This window comes from Heloderma suspectum, chromosome 3 (genome assembly GCF_057233095.1).
Source record: "Heloderma suspectum isolate Gila_16-S chromosome 3, 16-S_ref, whole genome shotgun sequence".
In the NCBI taxonomy this organism is placed as follows: Eukaryota; Metazoa; Chordata; class Lepidosauria; order Squamata; family Helodermatidae; genus Heloderma; species Heloderma suspectum.
In genome coordinates this window covers 265,627,639-265,646,968 of record NC_139460.1, presented here as the reverse complement: position 1 = coordinate 265,646,968, position 19,330 = coordinate 265,627,639, and the positions used below count along the sequence as shown (strand labels likewise).

The following is a 19,330-nucleotide window of genomic DNA, read 5'->3' as shown; positions in this document are numbered from 1 at the left end:
AGCTGCGGGGGGAGACAAGACTTGTTTTGCCACAAAGTCCCCTGGGATATGTTATGGAGCCGACTGGAGGATTAAGGTTGAAGGAGAGGGAGAACAGCCCACAGCAAGCCTGATAGTCTGTCAGGTGTACTGTGAGTTGTTCACGAACAGCCAACCTGCCATGGCTTATTTGCGGGTGGCTCAGTGTGACGTCTGAACCTGCCCAGTATGTAATACATAGGTGTCACCAAGTGATTTTTTGTTCATGGTTATCAAGAAATTTATCAGAATGTTAGAATCATAAAACTGTGTTGTTCATCAGAACATAGATGGAAAACTTACTCAAGCTCTACATATTAACTGCAAAAAATATTCAGACAAGTTGGGTTCCAGGAATTTTCATAGAGGAAGGGGAAATTGGGGCTGACAGGAAGCACACCTTCTAACTCCCCCCCTCCCCCAATATATTATATGAAGGGTGGTCACTCCTTCAGTGAAAGGATCATCTTTTTGGGGTGGGGGAATTTTGCTCTGAGAGAAGTTTGCCACAGGACACATGTCCACCAAGGCCAGTAATCCCGATCCTTTAGGCAGGGGACTGCTAGAGCAGGGGTGCAAAACCTCAGGCCTGGGCGCCAAATCCAACCATAGAGTGGTCCCAGTCCAGCCCTCTGGGGTTCCCCGGATGGCTCCACACCCCTTCCCTCCAAACCAGCAATCGTCCGGTGGTTTCCCATGTTTTGTGTAGGTTTTCCCATTCTGAAAGGTTGAAATGTGTCTCCTGCAGCTTAGTTACTGAGCTTTAAGCTAAAGTGTGCTGGTATTTTTGTGGATTTTTTATTTCTACCCCTTTTGCCTCCAGCCTCCCCTCCCCTGGAATGCAGCCTCTGAGAGCTTCTCTGAAATGGTAAAGAGGTTCTGCACCCCTGCCCTAGAGCACTCAGACTTCTAGCCCTGGCTGGCTGAGTGCTGATCTCTCCTTCCAGTGATATTCTTTTCTCCCGACCAGTTTTTGGCATTTGGGGGCGGGGGATTCTGACTCCCACTATCTATTTGTTAGGATAATGGGTCTGCCTTTGGTAGAAAGTCCTCACCTGCCCTGCACTCTCCCACACCCAGTTAAATACAATAGATGTTTGACCAGTTATGTCTCTTACAATATGAATGTCATCTAAAGTTACTTAGTCTTTTGCAGCACCTTGTGGTGTGCAAGGATGGTGTGATTAAAAGTGCAACGAAGCATTTCAGATGTGTCTTAAAAGACTGAACGTCTTTTCCAAGAAGTTTAATGTAGCTCTCTGAAGTGGGAGGGTCAGTTACCGTGCAATCCTATGCATGCCTTCTCAGGAGTAAGTCCTATTGAGTTCAGCAGGGCTTATTTCCATGTAAGTGGGTATAGGATTGCACTTAAGTAGTTAAGTTTATTTTTTATTACCTTCGAACATGACAGAGTTTTGAGATGAGAACTAGGGGCAGATATTAAAAGTCTGCTATCTCGAGGTAGTACCTCGAGATAGTAGTACCTTTGTACTATTTACAAAGTACATTTACAAAGTAAATTACAAAGTATTACAAAGGTAGTACCTTTGGCCACATAATGAGAAGACAGGATACCCTGGAGAAGATGCTGATGCTAGGGAAAGTGGAAGGCAAAAGGAAGAGGGGCCGACCAAGGGCAAGATGGATGGATGATATTCTGGAAGTGACAGACGTGACCTTGGGGGAGCTGGGGGTGGTGACAGCCGACAGGAAGCTGTGGCGTGGGCTGGTCCATGAAGTCACGAAGAGTCGGAAGCGACTGACCAAATAAACAACAACAAAATCTCGAGGTAGTTGCTGTATAATAAAGTTGGAGTTCCTCACTTTTTTGGTACCAATAGCTGAAGATAGTTCTTTCAACCTGTCTTCCAGATCTTATGTGAAGAGTTGTGGTCTTTTGTGATTAAGGATAGAATAACTTTGATTTCCATATGTCAACAAACACATTCTCTGATTATCTTTAACTTTGTTCTCTTCTTTTGAACATGTTTTACATGTCCTGTCTGACATGGAACAGCTTTCTACATTGTAATTGTTTTACAGAATGTTGTGGTAAAACCTCTGACAGCCATTGATTTGAATAGATGTGATGTCACAAAATATTCATGAATGTTGCCACCACTGCTCAGTGAATAAAGCTGTTACAAACAGAATGTTTGTAATCAGACTTCTGTGAGGACACGTTTTTCATTTGGCTGGGATTAAAAACTTTCAGAAGCCTAAAGGATAGGAAGAACCGTGAGGGGGGGGGGGCATGCCCAGGAAGAACTGAATAAGAAACCCTAGGACAGAGGCGCACGACCTTTTTGGCCCTTGGGATCTTGTCACCCTCAATATTGTGCAGTCATCAAACTTTCTAATTCTTATTCACCAAAAAAACTGCTTGGACATGTCTAACAGAGCAGTCCTAAGGGGGTGGGAAACAAAGAATGAAACAGCTATGGCAAGACAGTGGGGTAGCTTTGCTGGATTAAAAAGCAATGGAGGGGTATTGAAACCTAAGAGGGGCCCAATCCAGCAGATCTACCCTACTCCTGGAATGCCTGTTTTGGGCCCTACAAGTGGGAACGCTGTCAGTGGTAGATTTATGCCAGCACAGGTACAATGTGGCCTCGGCGGTGGAGAGGCCTCCCTATGCCAATTGAGCTCCTCTCCACCAGTGAACAGGAACCTCTGGGATAGCTGGGTCAGGTGGGATGGGGTGGGATTTATTTAGTAGTAATAAAATGTTCCTAATTCTTCACAGAGTTAACTGCAGGATTTTCAGTGCAGCCCATAACATTTGCTAGGGTTGTGTTTAAGTTCCTCAATGTGGTATTTGTAAAATAATTATAATATAATTTTTGGGACGATAAAAGTTAAGATAATTAATAGTTAACATGTAAAAATAAACAGAATAAACCCAACCACAATATAAAAACTAAGAAAAATAAATCCAGCAGCAGCAAAAAATGTTTATATAGCAGATTTAAAGCACTAAAAGATCTTAACATTAAAATGCCTGGGAGAGTAAAAAGGTCTTCACTTGGTGTCAAAAAGACTATAGTGTGAGTGCCAGGAAAGCCTCTCTTGGGAGGGCATTTCACAACCTGGGTGCCACCACTTAAAAGGCCTCTCTCTAGTGGCCACCCATTACAACTCATTAAGTGGAAGCATCCAGAGAAGGGCCTCCAAAGATTATCTTAATGTCCAATTTGGAGGAGGTGTTCCTTCAGGTATCCTGACTCCAAGCCATTTAAGGCTTTAAAGGTTAAAAACAGCATTATGAATTGGGGCAGAAAATGGACTGGCAGCCAGTGCAGGTGAAGAAGTACTGGCAAGATATGGTCATATCAGCCTGTCCCAGTTAATAACCTCACTGCCCAGTTTGGGACAAACTGAAGTTTCTGGAACATTTTCAAAGGCAGTCCCACATATAACACATTTCAGTAATCCACATAGGAGATTACCAGAGCATGAATAAATGTACTAAGGTTATCCCTGCCCAGATAGGGTCTCATTGGTAAATCAGCCTAGGCTAATAAAAGATGCTCCATGCTACCAAGGCTACTTAAGCGTCGAGCGACAGTGCTGAGATATAAGAGCACCCCCAAACTGCAAACCTGATCTAGAACGGGTTGAACACCACTCAACTGGGCAGACAGGCCATCTATTAACAGCACCTTCATTTTATCTGGATTGAATCTGTTTATTGATCCCCATTCAATCCATTTCTGCACCCATTCACTGGCTTAGAAATCCACTGGAGAAACCCACCTGGATTCTATGAAAAGGAAAGATAGAGCTTGCCACATCTCCAAAAGACCTCTCCCAGTGGTTCCAAGTAGATGGAGCATGGGAGAGGGGTAGGAAATGTGCTGCCCTCCAGATGTTTTGGACTACAACTCCCATAGTTCCTGACCACTGGCTGTGCTGGCTTGTCGTTGCCCAAAACATCTGGAGGGCACCAGATTGCCTACCCCTGGCATAGAGCAAGGGTGGGCAACTTTGGGAGTTCCAGGAGCCATTTCCACCCTGTGGGCACAGGGTATCCCCCCGATCACTAAAACATCGGAGGTGAACTGCTCTGTAGTGCTTTGTAGCACTAAAAGAGTTAAAATTGCTAAAATTTACTCTTTCAGCACTAAAAGGGGCAGAGCAATAATCCTGCAGCATCATCTTCTGGAACTGACTGTTCAAGTAGAAGTTGAAAGTCCTATGTGATATAAGAGAGCCCTCCCCCACTCTCTTGCATAGACTTGGTGGAGGAGACTGGTCGATGGTGAATGCAAGTTATGCCCAGACAAGCCAAGATTGGTAGACCCCTGGGAATAGTACTGGATTTTTATGAACTTACCTGAATTCTTTTAAAAGAACAATTCTAATTGCTTATTGGAAAATGATCTTTAGCTTGTGAGAGTTGTTTTGTGTGTGGAAACTGGTTTCTGTATATGGATTGCTTTTGCTGAGCTTTCAGGAAGTTGTGTAGAATTAGGGCTTTAAGGAGAATCCAGCAGCCCTGTCTCTACATGTCGGGGTCCTCTGATCTGAGAGTGCAGTTCCCTACTTCTTTCCTTCCCAATAAGGAAGAAGAACTGCATGCACCACCCTGCTCATTTGTTCAGCAGGGAGAATGTCAACTCTGAGTGTTGATGTGGCTGGGGATGTCTGTGGGGCATCTAGTTTTAGCTTTTCATTTGTTAAAATGAGATTACTGATTCATGATCTTGTGTTTCTTTTTCAGGTTAATACTTAAAAAAAAATGGCAGCAGAAACTCAGACGCTTAACTTTGGGCCTGAATGGTGAGTTTTCTATGATGTGTGTGTTCAAGGGATTTTCATTAAGAATTTTGGCAGTAGCTGTCTTATAGATGCATTGACTTCTATAGTAGAGGAATTTTGGCAGGAACCCTCCCCCACCATCCCAGCACGCAAGTCCCTAGCAGGTTCCTCAGTTCTCTTTCGACCCTCATAGTGGAAGTCTCGTGAGGAAACATATCTGCATTCAGTCATTCTGAAAGCATTTTTCTGCTGAGGTTTTTATTCATTCTTTATCTCTGTCTGTTGTTGTTCATCCTTTAACTTTGTTTTTATTGTTTTGTTTTTTGTGATCTACCAGTCGCCCAATGGGCATATGGCCCTCTGAGCTCCTTTTCGCAAGTGTGTCTGTTGTGGAAGTAAATTAACTCCAACTGACATTCTTTGTTCCTTTTCTGCCTGGGATAAGGGCACAAGGTTAAAGTCTGTCCACATTGTCGAGCGTTTACCAAACAGGCTTGAAGGAACTGATTTGCTCAGCTATGAGCTATTCTCTGGAAGAAAGTACTGGAGGCTGTGAAGGAGCCTAAGGAGACTATGGCCCAGCCTTCTTGTAGCCTGCTGAGGGCTTGTCTGCTTCGTTGCAGCTTGTTCAAGTGTCAGGGTAGGAATTGTCTCATGGTCTAGCTCAGATTTTGAGGCAGACTGAGTCTCTGAGCAGAGAAAACCCACCCATGCCAAAAAAGATCAGAGCTTCAAAATTGTAGGCAGCATGGGAACAACTGCGATCACCTATTCCAATTGTAATTCCTGCTTCTCCATCAATGCTACAATCCCCAATACTCATGGATATATTTGTCCCCACACAAGAACCGATTCAGATCGTGTTGATGTCAGAGGGTGAGATCAGGGACGCATCTCCAATCCAACCTCCTCCTTTGCTGCCCACCAAGATCAATACTGATCACCTCAGTATGGAAGGCCTTGGGAGTGATGCCCAGGATCACCACATTTCATCTTCTTGGTGGCGTCGGTACAGAGGGATTCTACCTCTAGACATTACAAGTGGTGTCGGTGCTGATCCAGATCCTCCTTCTCTGACTGGGATAGACACTCAGAATGAGAAATACCTTACAGGAGATCTCGATATTGGGACATGGATCGTATGGACCAGTACCACCGGCACTACTACTACCCTCACCAGGAGTCCTATAATTGCGGTGCTCATCACCACCTCCAGCCACAGTGTTGAGACTGCCAGATGATGATGGAATCTTCCTGGTTCTCCCTCCAGTTATAACTTTGCAACTAATACCTCCAAGTATAACTCCCCATCCAACTATAACTTCCTAGCAAGTACATCCAAGTATAGCTCCCCATCCAAGTATAATTTCCCAACAAATGCCTCCAAGTATAACTTCCCATCCAAGTACAGCTTCCAGTCCAAGTCTAGCCTCCCAGCTGATGCCATGTTCTCAACCAATGGTCAGTCACCCTCGCAGCCTCCAGCAGTTCACCACTTAACCAAAGTGCCTTTGGCTTTGCAAGCTTTGTCGCACTCGACAAAGGTGCAAGATGCACGCCATCACAAGCCAGACCCTCCCGGGGCCTCCCCATTTTAGGGGATCAATGGATATGAGTCGGACTCAACTTCACAGTCTTCACTGCACCCATCTATTTCCTCTCTGGATGCAGCAGTGGGATCTCAGGATGCTGTCTCCCCATCAGATGATTTGGGGCAGTTCTCAGATCGGGTAATTTGTATGGCTAACTTGTCAGGATTCAAGACACGACAACCTGTCTCTGCCATCCAGGATCTGGTGTTCCATGCTGTGAATACCGAGCTCTCTCGGCTGGTAGCGATTCCACTTCTATCTTTGCACCATGCCATAAAATGATCATGGAAGGCCCCCTCATCTATGTCTCCCCCATCTAAATGGTTTGAGGAGATGTATCAAGTTCAGGATAAGAAAGCTGAGTTTCTGTTGACTCACCCTGCCCCAAATTTTATCATTGTTGAGGCAGCACAGGGTAAATCAAAGACACTCCCCTCCTGTGGACAAGGAGGCTGCCACCTTGACTTGCTTGACAGATGGCTATATTCTTCAGCAACCTTGGGAATCAAGGTGTCCAGTTACCAGGCAGCTATATTAGGGTATCAATTCTTACTCTGTGAGAAAGTTGGCCACCTCATAAACCACCTTCCCAAGAACAAGAAAAATCTTGCCTGCGTGTTTTGAGGTGATGCTATATGCCTAGCCAGGCAGCAGAACAACATCTCTCGACATCAGGTGAACTGCAGTGTCAAAGTCATCATTGGGGCAGTTGCTTTGAGGCACCACACCTGGTCTGCAGGCTTATCCCAGGAGGCTCGGCCTCATATCAAGGACTTACCGTTTGGTGGCCAAGGTCTTTTCAATTCTAAGACTGATGAGGCCATGGATTCAGTTCAGAAGGCACAGAATATGGCATGCTGCATGGGGCTAAGCCAACCGACCCCTTCATACAAGCAGCAGTGCTGGTATATTCCCCCTGCGATGCAGTATCCCTACCAGCAATCAGGTTCTGGGCAAACATTTTGACAGCAGGCTCCTCTGCCAAGAAAGCAGTACTCCTCAGCCAAGTTTAGGAGTTGTTGCCGCAAGGGTGACGAGGGCAGCAAGCATCACCTTTGACTCTCCCCCTCTCTTTCTTCATCCCTCTGCTACGGACAGCACACAGTGCATCTTGATCACCCCATGGTAGCCTCGCCAGCCTTGGTTTGCTCCACTTCTGTGCCTAGTGAGAGACGATTATATTTGTCTTCTAGCAATGTTGCATCTTCTCACATGGGAGCAAGGCAGAATTTGTCACCCACATGACAGCGTAGAGGATCTGATGATTGGCACTGATAAGGATACCCCTGTTCTGATCCAGCACATCTTTGATGCTGCTCATAACCTCTCAGCAAGACAGTCCTATCCAGGAAGTGGGTTGCTTTTTCATCCTTCCCATGCTTTGAAGGCTTTAACCCTGTTAGGTGCTCTATAGTTCCTGCTGCCGCTATCTGACAGAGGTTTGAAATTTTCTTCACTCTGAGTTTGTCTGGTTGCTGTCTCTCCTTCTCACCTTCCCATGGAAGGCTTCTCCATCCCTGAAAGTGAAGCAATTCCTCCATGGGGTTTGGAACCTAGCTCGTCCAGTCTGACAGACTGTACAGAGTTGGAGCTTATCGGTCGTCTTACAGGCGCTATCTTCTAAGCTGTTCAAATGGCTGGCTACAGTAGATCTTCACCTTCTTTCTTTGAAAATGGCATTTTTGGTTGTCATTACATCACCATGGCTCTCCAGCAAACTATGCGCTCTGCGCGTGGATCCTCCTTACCTCACTTTTCACAGAGACCAGCTGGTTCCCTGCCCTGACATCAGTTGCTTTCTGAAGGGGGTGTCAGAGTGTTATCTAAATCAGGACATAGTTCTTCCACGTGAGTCGGCCCTTCATGCCCTCTATGTTTGTCTGGTGTTGGCCTTTTATAAGGTGAGGAGTGAGTCATTCTGAGCACACTCTGGGAGAGAGCGCAGGACAGGAAGGCCTGGTGTGCTATGGTCCATGGGGTCACGAAGAGTCGGACACGACTGAACGACTGAACAACAAAGTGAGTCATTCAAACAGTCATCCCATTGGTACACACAAGGGGTTCCCGGTCTCAACACAACACTTGTGGGTCATCAAGACAATTGAGCTACCATATGAGGTGACTGGTCTCGATCTGTCTGTCCCAGTCTGAGCTCACTCTACTTGTGCAGTGGTGACATCAGTCGCATTTAACAGGGGAGTTGCCACTCCAGATCTGTGTTATGCTGCAACCTGGTTGAGGCCATTCACATTTATTAGGCATTATCAGCTGGATGTTCAGGCCAGAGCTGTTTGCTACTTTAGGTGCACAGTTCTACTGACCTGCCTCCAGTGAGTCAACTTTCCACTCACCCATATGTATGATGCACAGAGACTCCAAGTTGCTAGAAAGACAGGTTCCTTGCCTGTAACTGTAGTTTTTCGAATGGTCATCTGTGCACACAACCCACCCCCTGTCTCCTCTTCGGTGTCATACTTGATTTCAGTGTAGGCACTGAGGATACATTTTGGTTCTGAGGCTACAGTGTCAGTCTCAAGGAAGTGAGGGAATAAGTGGGAACCTGCTAGGGACATTTGTGTTGTGACAGTAGGAGAGGGTTCCCTCCAAAATTCCTCAGTTATAGAAGTTTCCCAAAATGGGACTCCACACAGATGCAGAACTCATGTGTGAATGCACAGATCATCACTCAAAGAACTACAGTTACAGGTAAGCAACCTTTACTATGTTAAAGAAATCCCTAATTTTGTGAGAAAGTCCATATTAGAATAAGTCATACAATGTCCCGGTTCACATACAACAAACAATCCACAGCTTGTTAACCATGGATTGTTTGGGAGCAAGTGAGTGTGCTGGCTCCCAGTCACTCTCCCACTTCTCTATGATGTGCAAACCCAGAAATCTGGGTTGTTGAGGGATAATAGGCCAGAGTTTGAACCCAAGAACAAACTATGGGCTCAAACTCTGGGTTGTTTCACTGCAAAAGCCCAGAGTTCTGGGTTTGTACTTCAGAGAACAACCCAGGGATGCTTGTCCCTGGGTTGTTTAGTGCACTGGGAATGGTCAAGAGCCAGTACATTTGCATGCTCTCCCACAGACCTAAACAATCCACAGTTTATTAACTGTGGGTCTGTTGTGTGGGAACCAAGTCATTGATTCTGAAGGAGAGAAACGTTGAAGGAACACTGTAGTATAGATGTAGTTCTCAGATGTTACTTCCTTTCTACCAGGAGATACTGCGTGCAGAAGAAGATATTCATATTCCCTTTGCTGCTCATTGTCACTTTCTTGTAACATTGTCCATTATAGGGGTAGTGTTCTGTGGGATGAGCATGCTACTCCTGTCTTGTACATTGTGTGTGGAAAGAGTGTTAAGGCATGTCACTGTTATATTATATCTGGTTACAAGGGAACTGCACTGTAGTTACTAAGCATCTTGAGGCTTATGTTCATCATTCAGTGTGTGTCCAGGGACACAATGGACAAGGGTCACCTTTGTTGATCCATTTAAAGATTGCCAGTCATTACAATAAAAATACTGTTGGTATTAGAATTGCCTTTGGGTAAACGATCTTCATGAGGGGATAGTGTATAGTTCATGTCATAAACTTTTAAAAGTTGTATTTTTAATATTTATATCATGGAAAACTTGCATACTTTACAACACGTTATCCAGAAGATAAATATTTTGCAGTTCAACAGGATATTTTCCTTCTGCTATTTTGTTCCATCTGTTACTAATAAACATATTGACCTGGTGCAGATGTAATGCTGGCTCCCTGCAAACCGTGGTTTGAAAATCAAGAATGCATGCTCCTTCCTTCCTTTTCTGGAGCAAATTCCCACCTCCTTTCTTGCTGTTAAATTTGCTTTGCATTAAATGTGCAGCAGTGCAAACCAGGTTTCCTTGTAACTGTGGTTTTAAAACCCATGGTAAACTGTCTCTGGTGTATGAGGGAACTATGGTTTGCCTTGGAAAGAAGATCAGAGAAAAAACTGCCATTGCTGTTGGCCGTTCACCGTTGTAGTAATATGCTTGTTTTTACTTGGAAACAAGGAAGCCGCCTGCCTTGTTCTCTCTGGCATTGGCTGCAGGTGGGAGAAAGGGGTAGAGCAGGTACATGGAGGCTTTTATATATGTATGCCTTTTTATTTTTATATAATGCAGCTGCTGTAGTTGCAGTCTGAAGTGGAGGTCTGGCAAAAGAGGAGAGGAGCGTTGCAGTGTAACCCTTTCCACCATTTCCCACTGAAAATTGCCCCTGCTCACCCCATGCTGCTTTTAGTCCCTCTGGAAAGGAAATCTAGGTACATCTGTCTTTTCCTCAGCAGGGGTAAAAGCAGCTGGGTGGGTGTGTGAGTCAATTTCTGTGGGAAAATGCACAAGGGAAAAGGGTTAAGAAGTCCTTCTCCCCCCCCCCTTTTTTTTTTTTTGCTTGTCTTCCACTTCAGATTGCAACTTCAGTAGCTGCACTGTAACAATAGTAGCAGCAGCAGCAAAGTACAACAAACAACAACAAAGAACTATGTGTGCAGTATAGTTCTGGCATAAGATTCCAATAAATGCACTCCAATTGTTTAGCACATCAGTATAAAATAATAAGCTTTTAATGGGCCAAGGCAAATATGCTGCATTGTTTCAAAAATATTGTATCTCATTAAAATCTACTTCTTATCTGTCTGATAGAGAATTGTAGGATATGATTTTGGGCTGGACAATAAAAGCAATCTGGTATTAAAACTGAGGATAGCTGTTTTAATTTTAAAATTGCTAGTAATTTTTTGGCACAGGAATTAATTACTTTAGAGGTTCTGATATTCTTGTTTTGATGCCTTCTGTAATTTCTATCATACTTACTCTGTCAGATTGATAGTTCATGTGAAAGTGGAAGGTTACTCATAAATGAGTAAAAGTTTATCCAAATGTAATGAAAACAGCAGCCACAGGGTGGCAGCAAACTAATAAGAGATAATTGTTAGATGCCTTCAGTTCTCCTGAGAAATAGCGATAGGGATAGAACGTCAGAACAGTCAGTTGAGAGAAGCTTTGAGTGTATCTTGATTTTAACATTTCATACTTATTGTAATATTTCAGAATAACTTTGCTGGTTCTCCTTTACTTACCAGTAGCTTTTATTGAGTATCTGTAAGGAGGTTGAGCTTCAGAAGGTAATGATTAGGCTAGATGCTTATAATAAGATAGTCACAACTAACAAAGTTCCACTGATTTCACTGGGTCTGCTTTAAATATGACTAATCCAACTTATAGTTTTTGTAAAATCTGGTAGACTGAATCTACACATAGCAGTTATACCGTTAAAGGTAAAGGTAAAGGTGTCCCCAACCAGTCGTGTCCGACTCTAGGGTGCGGTGCTCATCCCCGTTTCTAAGCCGAAGAGCCAGCGCTGTCTGAAGACGCTTCCGTGGTCATGTGGCCGGCATGACTGAACACCGAGGTGCACAGAACGCTGTTACCTTTCCCGCCGAGGCGGTACCTATTTATCTACTTGCAATTCCTTGCTTTCGAACTGCTAGGTTGGCAGAAGCTGGGACTGAAGACGGGAGCTCACTCCGTCACGCGGCACTCGGGTCTCGAACTGCTGTGTCCTGCCGACCTTCCAGTCTGCAGTTCAGCGTCTTAACCACTAAGCCACCGCGGCCCTTCAGTTATACCGTTATCATACCGTTATCATAACTATTGCTGACCATTGGTGTCATGTGTACCAATAGTTATGATAATGGTATGCTAATGGTATAACTGCTATGTGTAGATTCAGCCGTAGTCTCTGCAGATACTGGACTTCAGTTAAGCTGCCTTTTAAAAACATAGTTTCATCTTAATTAGATACATATGTATTAAACTACAGTGTACACTTCCAGGGAAACAAACAAAAATCCTTAGTCAGTGGTTTCTATTTACAAAAAGTACCTACAGTGTCCTTAGGTCTGAAGACCTTGTTTTCAGAGATGCTGCAGTATGTAATTCTGGGCTTGTCAAAATGTAAACCACAGGAGCCAGGTAGTAAATGAAGCTGTATTTGACCTGGTTCGTCTGATCAAAATAAGCCACCCAGCACGTGTCACAGTATAAGTAAGCTATGGTGGCTTATTTAAATCACGGTGGTGCATGGTTTCCATTATCAGCACCCAGGCATGGCTTGTCATCTGATCTGGTGATCTGTACTCTCCCTTATATAGTTTGGAGGACAATGAATAGGATGAGGGTGGGGGTACCAAGGTGTAAGACGAATTTATTTAAGTGGGGGTTCCTGGTTGACGACAATACATTATGTGAATGTGGAGAAACACAAGACCCAGCGCATCTGATGGTTTGTCGATTACTGCCGGAGTCTTGTACTATTGATGATCTACAGCAAGCTAATGACAAAGCTGTGGCGGTGGCTACATTTTGGCAGAGCAAAGTTTGATCTGGACACAAAATAAATAAAATGGCTTGTCATGTCATCCGAACCTGGGCAGCATGGCTTGTTGGGGTGGGAAATTGTGCCGCTCTGACTTATTTTGATCATGAGAACCAATCCTTTATGTCTTAACAATCTTCTATTTCCCCTCTCACTGAGATAACTATGCTCATGCCCATTATGTTATGTGCTAATCATAGTTGCCCAATTTGGACATTATGGCAAATTATGGTTAAAATAACTTCAAAATGAAGGAAAGAATCCATGCAAGAAGAGGGGGCACAAAAGCCTGTGTTGTGTTTCCAGTTCTCTAAGCCACTTCTTGGAGTATTGTCTGAATAAAGTATCAGTTTTATTTGTATTAGGTTACACTATGGGAATTAAAATTAAGGTAAAAACATTAGAAAATACATGTTCTTGCACCCTGCATTGAAAAGCACATTGCACCTAAACTTTTCCAAAGCCTGAACCGTTATTTGAAAGCAGAACAGATCACCCCATCCCATCCCCAATAATTCAGGTAACCAATTCCAAATAAGAGTGATGGTATGAGTGCAGGCCCCAGTCAGAATAAATCAAGAATGCATAATACATGGGGGAATTTTCATACATTTTGTCCAGGCTTCTATACTCTGGTTTCTTCAAGAGTTAGGAAGCAGCAGGCAGGATGGAGGCCTGCTGCTTTAATGCTGCAATCCACTGTAGAGCAGGCTGTGAAGGTAAACAGCCTGGCAAAGGAAGGGAAGAGGATAGCATTTCTGTGCACTCTGGAATGCTTCCTGCATGCTCAGCTAGACTCTGTAACTTTTAAAAGATGTTGTTGAAAGCTTTTCACTCTAACCTTTGACCCTAAGGGTCAGTATGCATAGTTCTTTACTAAACAGTGAGTTCTCTAACAGGCTCATGTATGGTAGTTAGGCCTTCAGGGTCCCAACCAGTGCAGAGGACAGTAGCTTCTCAGTGTCCAGGGCCAGACTCTGAGGGAAGTTAGCTACAAAATACTAGAGAGAGAATTTGATAACTTAGAGATAGGTAGTGAGTGAGCCAGAGAATAGGGAAATATATATTTAACCATTCACATTTTCCATTATATTACATTTTTCAATATCAAATAATAATTCAGTCTCAACATAGTGCTTCTTTGACTGGGATCCATAGAAGTACTTAGGCTGAGGCAAGGGGTTTCTGCTGGCTGACTTTTTAACTTTGAACAGATGACACTTCCATGCCATATAACAACATGTTTTTGAAACTCCCTTAAGGTCCAGAAGGCATTTGCCATGCAGTATTGCTGTAAGACTACTATAATTGGACAAGCAGGTCTAATGCTCCGTTGGGCTGGCATAGCTAGTTTCACAGTTATTTGAATCCAGGCCGTGCAAGTGTTTCTTCTTCCTACGTTGCAGCATTCTCTGCAAGTTTTAGGCTTTTCTTTCTAGTATATGTAACTATAGAACCTTAAGAGTGCGATACAGTATCACAGGGCTGATGCCAGGTCTGAGAGGGCTGTGGCCTTGGGCAAGCAGCCCTCCAGTCGCTTCTCCCCTACCATCATTTTGGGGCCCTGGTGAGCTTTCCAGGCACCAGCAGCTCCTTTCAGCACAACCCAGCGGTCGAAACAGGTGGCGGTGGCAGCCATGGTGGATGGTGAGACTGGTGGCAACTCTTCTCAGCACTACCTGGCACTAAGGGGAGGTGCACCAGGCCATGTGACTGGAACCACCACCATCTTACTTTGCCAAGAATGCCCTTGGGTCCTGGAGGCATTCTGCATGAAGTAAGAGGGCAAAAGCTTCAGCCATGTGGCCTGATGCTCTTCTCAAGTTCTCAGGTCTCAAGAAATTAAATAGGTTTGAGTGTCAGCCACGATAGTCCTTCTGGGGCACTTGGAATTCAGCATTTGCCTGAGGGTGCTGGCTGCTGCTGCTGGGCCTGTAATATTACAGTTGCTAATCACCTTAACGCATGTGTAATTTGCAGTCATAATGTGAATATCATTGTGGCCGGTTTAAATGTGCTGGAGTGATTACCAAACTTGTATCGCCCTGAACCAGAACAAACAACTTTGTTCACAGTGGAACCAAACCCCAAATCATTACTGTTTGACTCCTCGTGTGTGAATTTTCATAAAAACTATATGCAGTGCATTTAAGAGACTTGTGTGAAAATTGATTTTTAACTAAAGCTGTTTTAAAATATTTTTTTGTAGCTACTTCTGTGAGGTTTCTGTCTGACATCTGCTGTAGTCTGTAGGTCCATAGTCCTGACTTGCAGATACATGTATAAAATAACCAGTCATCTTCATTTTCCCTTCTTTTCCCCCTGTAGGCTGCGAGCTCTGTCCAGTGGTGGGAGTGTGACATCTCCTCCTCTCTCTCCAGCTTTGCCAAAGTATAAATTAGCAGATTATCGTTATGGGAGAGAAGAAATGTTAGCACTTTTTCTGAAAGATAATAAGGTAAGTAGGGAGAGGAGTAGTCATATCTGGTTGTAGGCCAATCCATTCAGTTTTAAGTGTGTTAAGTTAATACAACGTAGGAGAGAGCACATAACTCATTACAAAAAAATTACATGCTAAAGAAAATTAAGAAAAAATCATACAGTTAAAAATCAGAAATGTATACCATTAAACCACTAAGAATTTTAAAAGAAAGTTAATCCAAACTATTCATATAAATGCATCCACATCATTTGGAACTTCAGCACAAATATATTCATTAGCTGAAATGGATTGAATAAAGATTAATTAGAAAAATCCATGCAAAATGCCAAATATGTTTATCCCTGAGGTCTTCTTCAGTAGCTGGTAATAATATCTCACGTATCTTCATGGGTTGCATCCATGGTGGTGCAGTGCTAGCACTAATGACATTGTGTGAGTGTAAACCAACACTAGCATAACCATTAGCACTTGCTAGTGCAAAGAGAAAAAATGGTGATTTGCCATTGCAATTAGATGGTGCCACTGAATTTTGGCAGCAAATTGCTGCGTTTTCCCTTTGCACTAACAAGCACTAATGACATTGCACCAAATTTTGGTGGCAAATTGCCACTACCCTCTTTGCATTAACAGTGCTAATTATGTTGCACTAGTGTTGGTTTACACCCGCGCAGCGTCATTAGTTCTGCACCACCATTGGATATTCATTGGAGCAGCTAAAGATCTTTCAACCAAATTGTTGAGATATCACTCATCAGTTCCATATCTCTATTTAACTGCCATATCAAGTGCTTTTTATAATTATACAGAGTTTTTGAAGGAATATCAAACCATGTTTAATACAGATGAAGAACTCATACTTCCATACACTGCCATTTATCATTATGAGTATGTCCCTTATTAGGGTAAGCTCTTATCTCTGCAAAACATAAAGTTTTATTCCCTCACTTCAGCCTTCCCCAGCCTGGCACCCTCCAAATGTGTTGTACTGCAGCTCCTATAATTCTTAGCCAGTATGGCCAATGGCAAACGGCCATGCTGGTTGGGAATTTTGGGAGTTATAGTCTCAACACTTCTGGAGGATGCCAGGTTGGGGAAGGCTGCTTCAGTTCTTTTCAGTCAGCACTGGGGCAATGTTTACTATGTTTCTAAATTATTGAAAAGGTGAGAATGTTTCTCCCCTTTCTGTATTCAAATTTCATGCTCTTATATTGCTATAAAATTTCGCACACTATGCTTATTAGGACACAGTGATCAGCCAGGGTTCTAGGGAAACCTTCACTTATCATGATCAAGCACATTGCCTGATCACTCCTGCTTGGTTCCTCCTGCAAATTCCTTCTTCTGTCCGTGGTTTGTTTATCATTATGTGCAAACCAGGGATGCTGGCTTGCCTCTCCCCAAACAGGGCAGAGTCATAAGCAATGGTTTGTTGTTGGATTATGACTCTTCCATGTCTAGGGAGAGAGAAGCCAGAATTTCCGGTTCACATGTAACAATAAGCAAACTATGAATGGAAGGTCTGTGGTTTGCTTAACTGCTCTCACTTGCAGGAGGAGCCAAGTGGGAGCAGTTAGGCAGCATGCGCTAGCATGCTGCTCAAGGACGATAAGTCATGGTTCTCCCAGTTGCGTCTGACCACTATGGGCCACTACATATTAAAATACCTCTGCCATTCAGTACAACTTGGTGTTTTGAAACTTCCTCTTTTTTCTTCTCTCTGATGTCTCATACTTTTTCTTTACTGGTTTCCTCTGGTGTTGGCTAATTCTTCTAAAAGAAAGACCTCCTGTGAATTTTATGGCACTGCGTCCATCATCATTGCTGCATCCAGATTTGTTGCTGCTACTACCCATTTTACTATCCACATTTTCCTGACTGGTATCTTATATTAAGTCAAATGATATAGTTGTCTTCCTTTCTATTCCAAATAGTAACTCCTCCAAATGTATTTAGGATATAAAATTATTTTTAAATTTCCCATTAAGAGGAAACATTCCCAGATCATTCAAAATCCATGATCCTCTAGGAATTCTTTTTCCCTACAACAATTCCGCAGTACTCCTGCTGGGTTTTCTATGGCATTATCTTAATCCTTACATATTAACACTTTTCCCTGTCTCGTTTTTCTTGCATTCATCAAAAAAAGGTGGTTCATCCAGACTAGTTGCTATTTCATCTTCTAAACTGGACTTCAGGGTTTAGGTTTGAGAAGAAAGAAAATTATTTGTTCCATACATTAATTTCTGACTAACAGCACTGTTCATAACAGATCCCTGGTAATGGAATAGTTTCCCCAGAGATGCTCGCCTGGCACTTTCTTTATTGTCTTTCATGGCACCAGGAAAAGACCTTTTTGTTCACCCAGGCCTCTTAAACAACTTGCATTTTAAACAAAGAAAATCTGAGCTCTCTATGTAAGCTTTCTTTTGGCAATTTGAGCTGCAAAGCAACTTGCTTTCCCCCCCACAAGAATGGAAAGTGTAATGCTGCGTGTTACTGGTTCTTACTCTTTAATTATTATTTTGTATTTTATTTTAAAACTATATAAGTCACCCAGAGAATAAGTGTTGATGGGCAGCCATATAAATTCAGTAATTATAATCATAATATAAAATAACTATTAATGTTTTGATATTCATTTCTCCCCTGCTCTACCCCTTCTCTCTTTTAGATACCGTCAGACCTTCTGGATAAGGAGTTTCTTCCCATTCTACAGGAGGAGCCCCTACCACCCTTGGCACTAGTACCTTTTACAGAAGAAGAACAGGTTGGTTTCTAAACAAGTGAAAATGGGACCCCCCCCCCCCGCCAGCATTAAACTTGATAAATAAAGAAAGGGCTAGAATATTCAGATGTTATAGCGCATTGATCATCTAGGGTGAGAGAGATGCAAGCAGCTACAAAACATTTGCTTCGTTGTGATGTTAGTGCCATGCCAATTTAACATTCTGTGATGTACAAATGGAATAGATATTGCTATGCTTCATTCTAAATACTTCTGCTGTGGTTCAGCAAATTGTAGGATCAGGTTATAAGAAATAATTTTAAAGGATATTCTGAGTACAAATTGATCCAGGGAGTTTTTAATATCATTTCTCATATGTTAAGAAGTGTGTGTTTTTCCTCCATTTCAACTTAATAGTTACTTATCTGAAACCTTAGAAATGCAAATTTGAAATTAGATTTTCAGGCTTAGAAGTCCCCTTTGTCTTTTTTGGTTTTTCTTAAGTATATTAAGCCTCAGTAGGATGACTTGTAAGAGGATATAATTATTTTTATACTCATATTCTGACTTGTGAAAAGGATATTTATTTTATTATTTAGCACATTTATTTCCTGCCTTTTCCATTTTGTCTAATGAGGCTCACAGTTAAAAATATAAAATCCAAAACCATTGGAAAACTACAATTTCAATATTGTTATTGTTATTAATAATAATAATATACAATAGTAATATTAAAAACAGTAGCAGTAAAAACTCATTCAGTTGGGGAAGTGCATGAGAATCGGATACTTACCACTGGATACAAAAGGAGATCAACATGGGCACCAGAACTGAAAAGACCCTGGGCAGTGTCCTGTGATGCCACTGTGCTTCTGCTAGTTCTGTTGCACCAGCGGCACCCACCGCTAGTGCAACAGGACCTAGCGGTTCTGAAACAACCCCAGAAATGAATAGAAATGCTTGTTTCTGGATTGGGAGAAGTTGGTGAAGCTCCCTTGTGTGCGCTTGGTTGATCTGCACCATTCTGGAAATGAGTGTTTCAGGTTGTTTCAGGAACCACTAGTTCCAGCTGCGCTAGCAGTATGTTCCACTGGCACATGGGCAGCTTAGGATACTGCCTCCTGTTTTCATTAGCTAATGACTGAAGGCAGGCCACTCAGAGCTGAACCTCTATGGATCTCAGTGAATGGGCATATTAATATAGGAAGAAACTGCCTTCCAGATACCCTGGAGCTAGGTTGTTTAGGTTCTTATTGATCAGAACCAATACATGGAGTTGATCTCAGAAATGCACTGGAAACAGTCGTACTTCTTTCAATCCCAGTATAAAATGTCAATGTGGCAATTTCATCTTTACAATCTTGCTACAGCG

General features: G+C 42.9%; 1 protein-coding gene across 13 annotated transcripts in view; it reads left to right on the top strand.

The window, feature by feature from the left end:
* GIGYF2 (GRB10 interacting GYF protein 2) overlaps window positions 1-19,330 on the top strand; it is an 88,687-nt gene that overhangs the window by 14,711 nt on the left and 54,646 nt on the right. For all 13 annotated transcript variants that reach the window (XM_084846804.1, XM_084846794.1, XM_084846803.1 and 10 more), the window contains exons 2-4: window positions 4,742-4,800; window positions 15,119-15,248; window positions 17,905-18,000. In XM_084846804.1, the coding sequence (XP_084702930.1) occupies window positions 4,760-4,800; window positions 15,119-15,248; window positions 17,905-18,000 (267 nt within the window). In that variant the 5' untranslated portion in view covers window positions 4,742-4,759. The remainder of the gene's footprint in view (window positions 1-4,741; window positions 4,801-15,118; window positions 15,249-17,904; window positions 18,001-19,330) is intronic.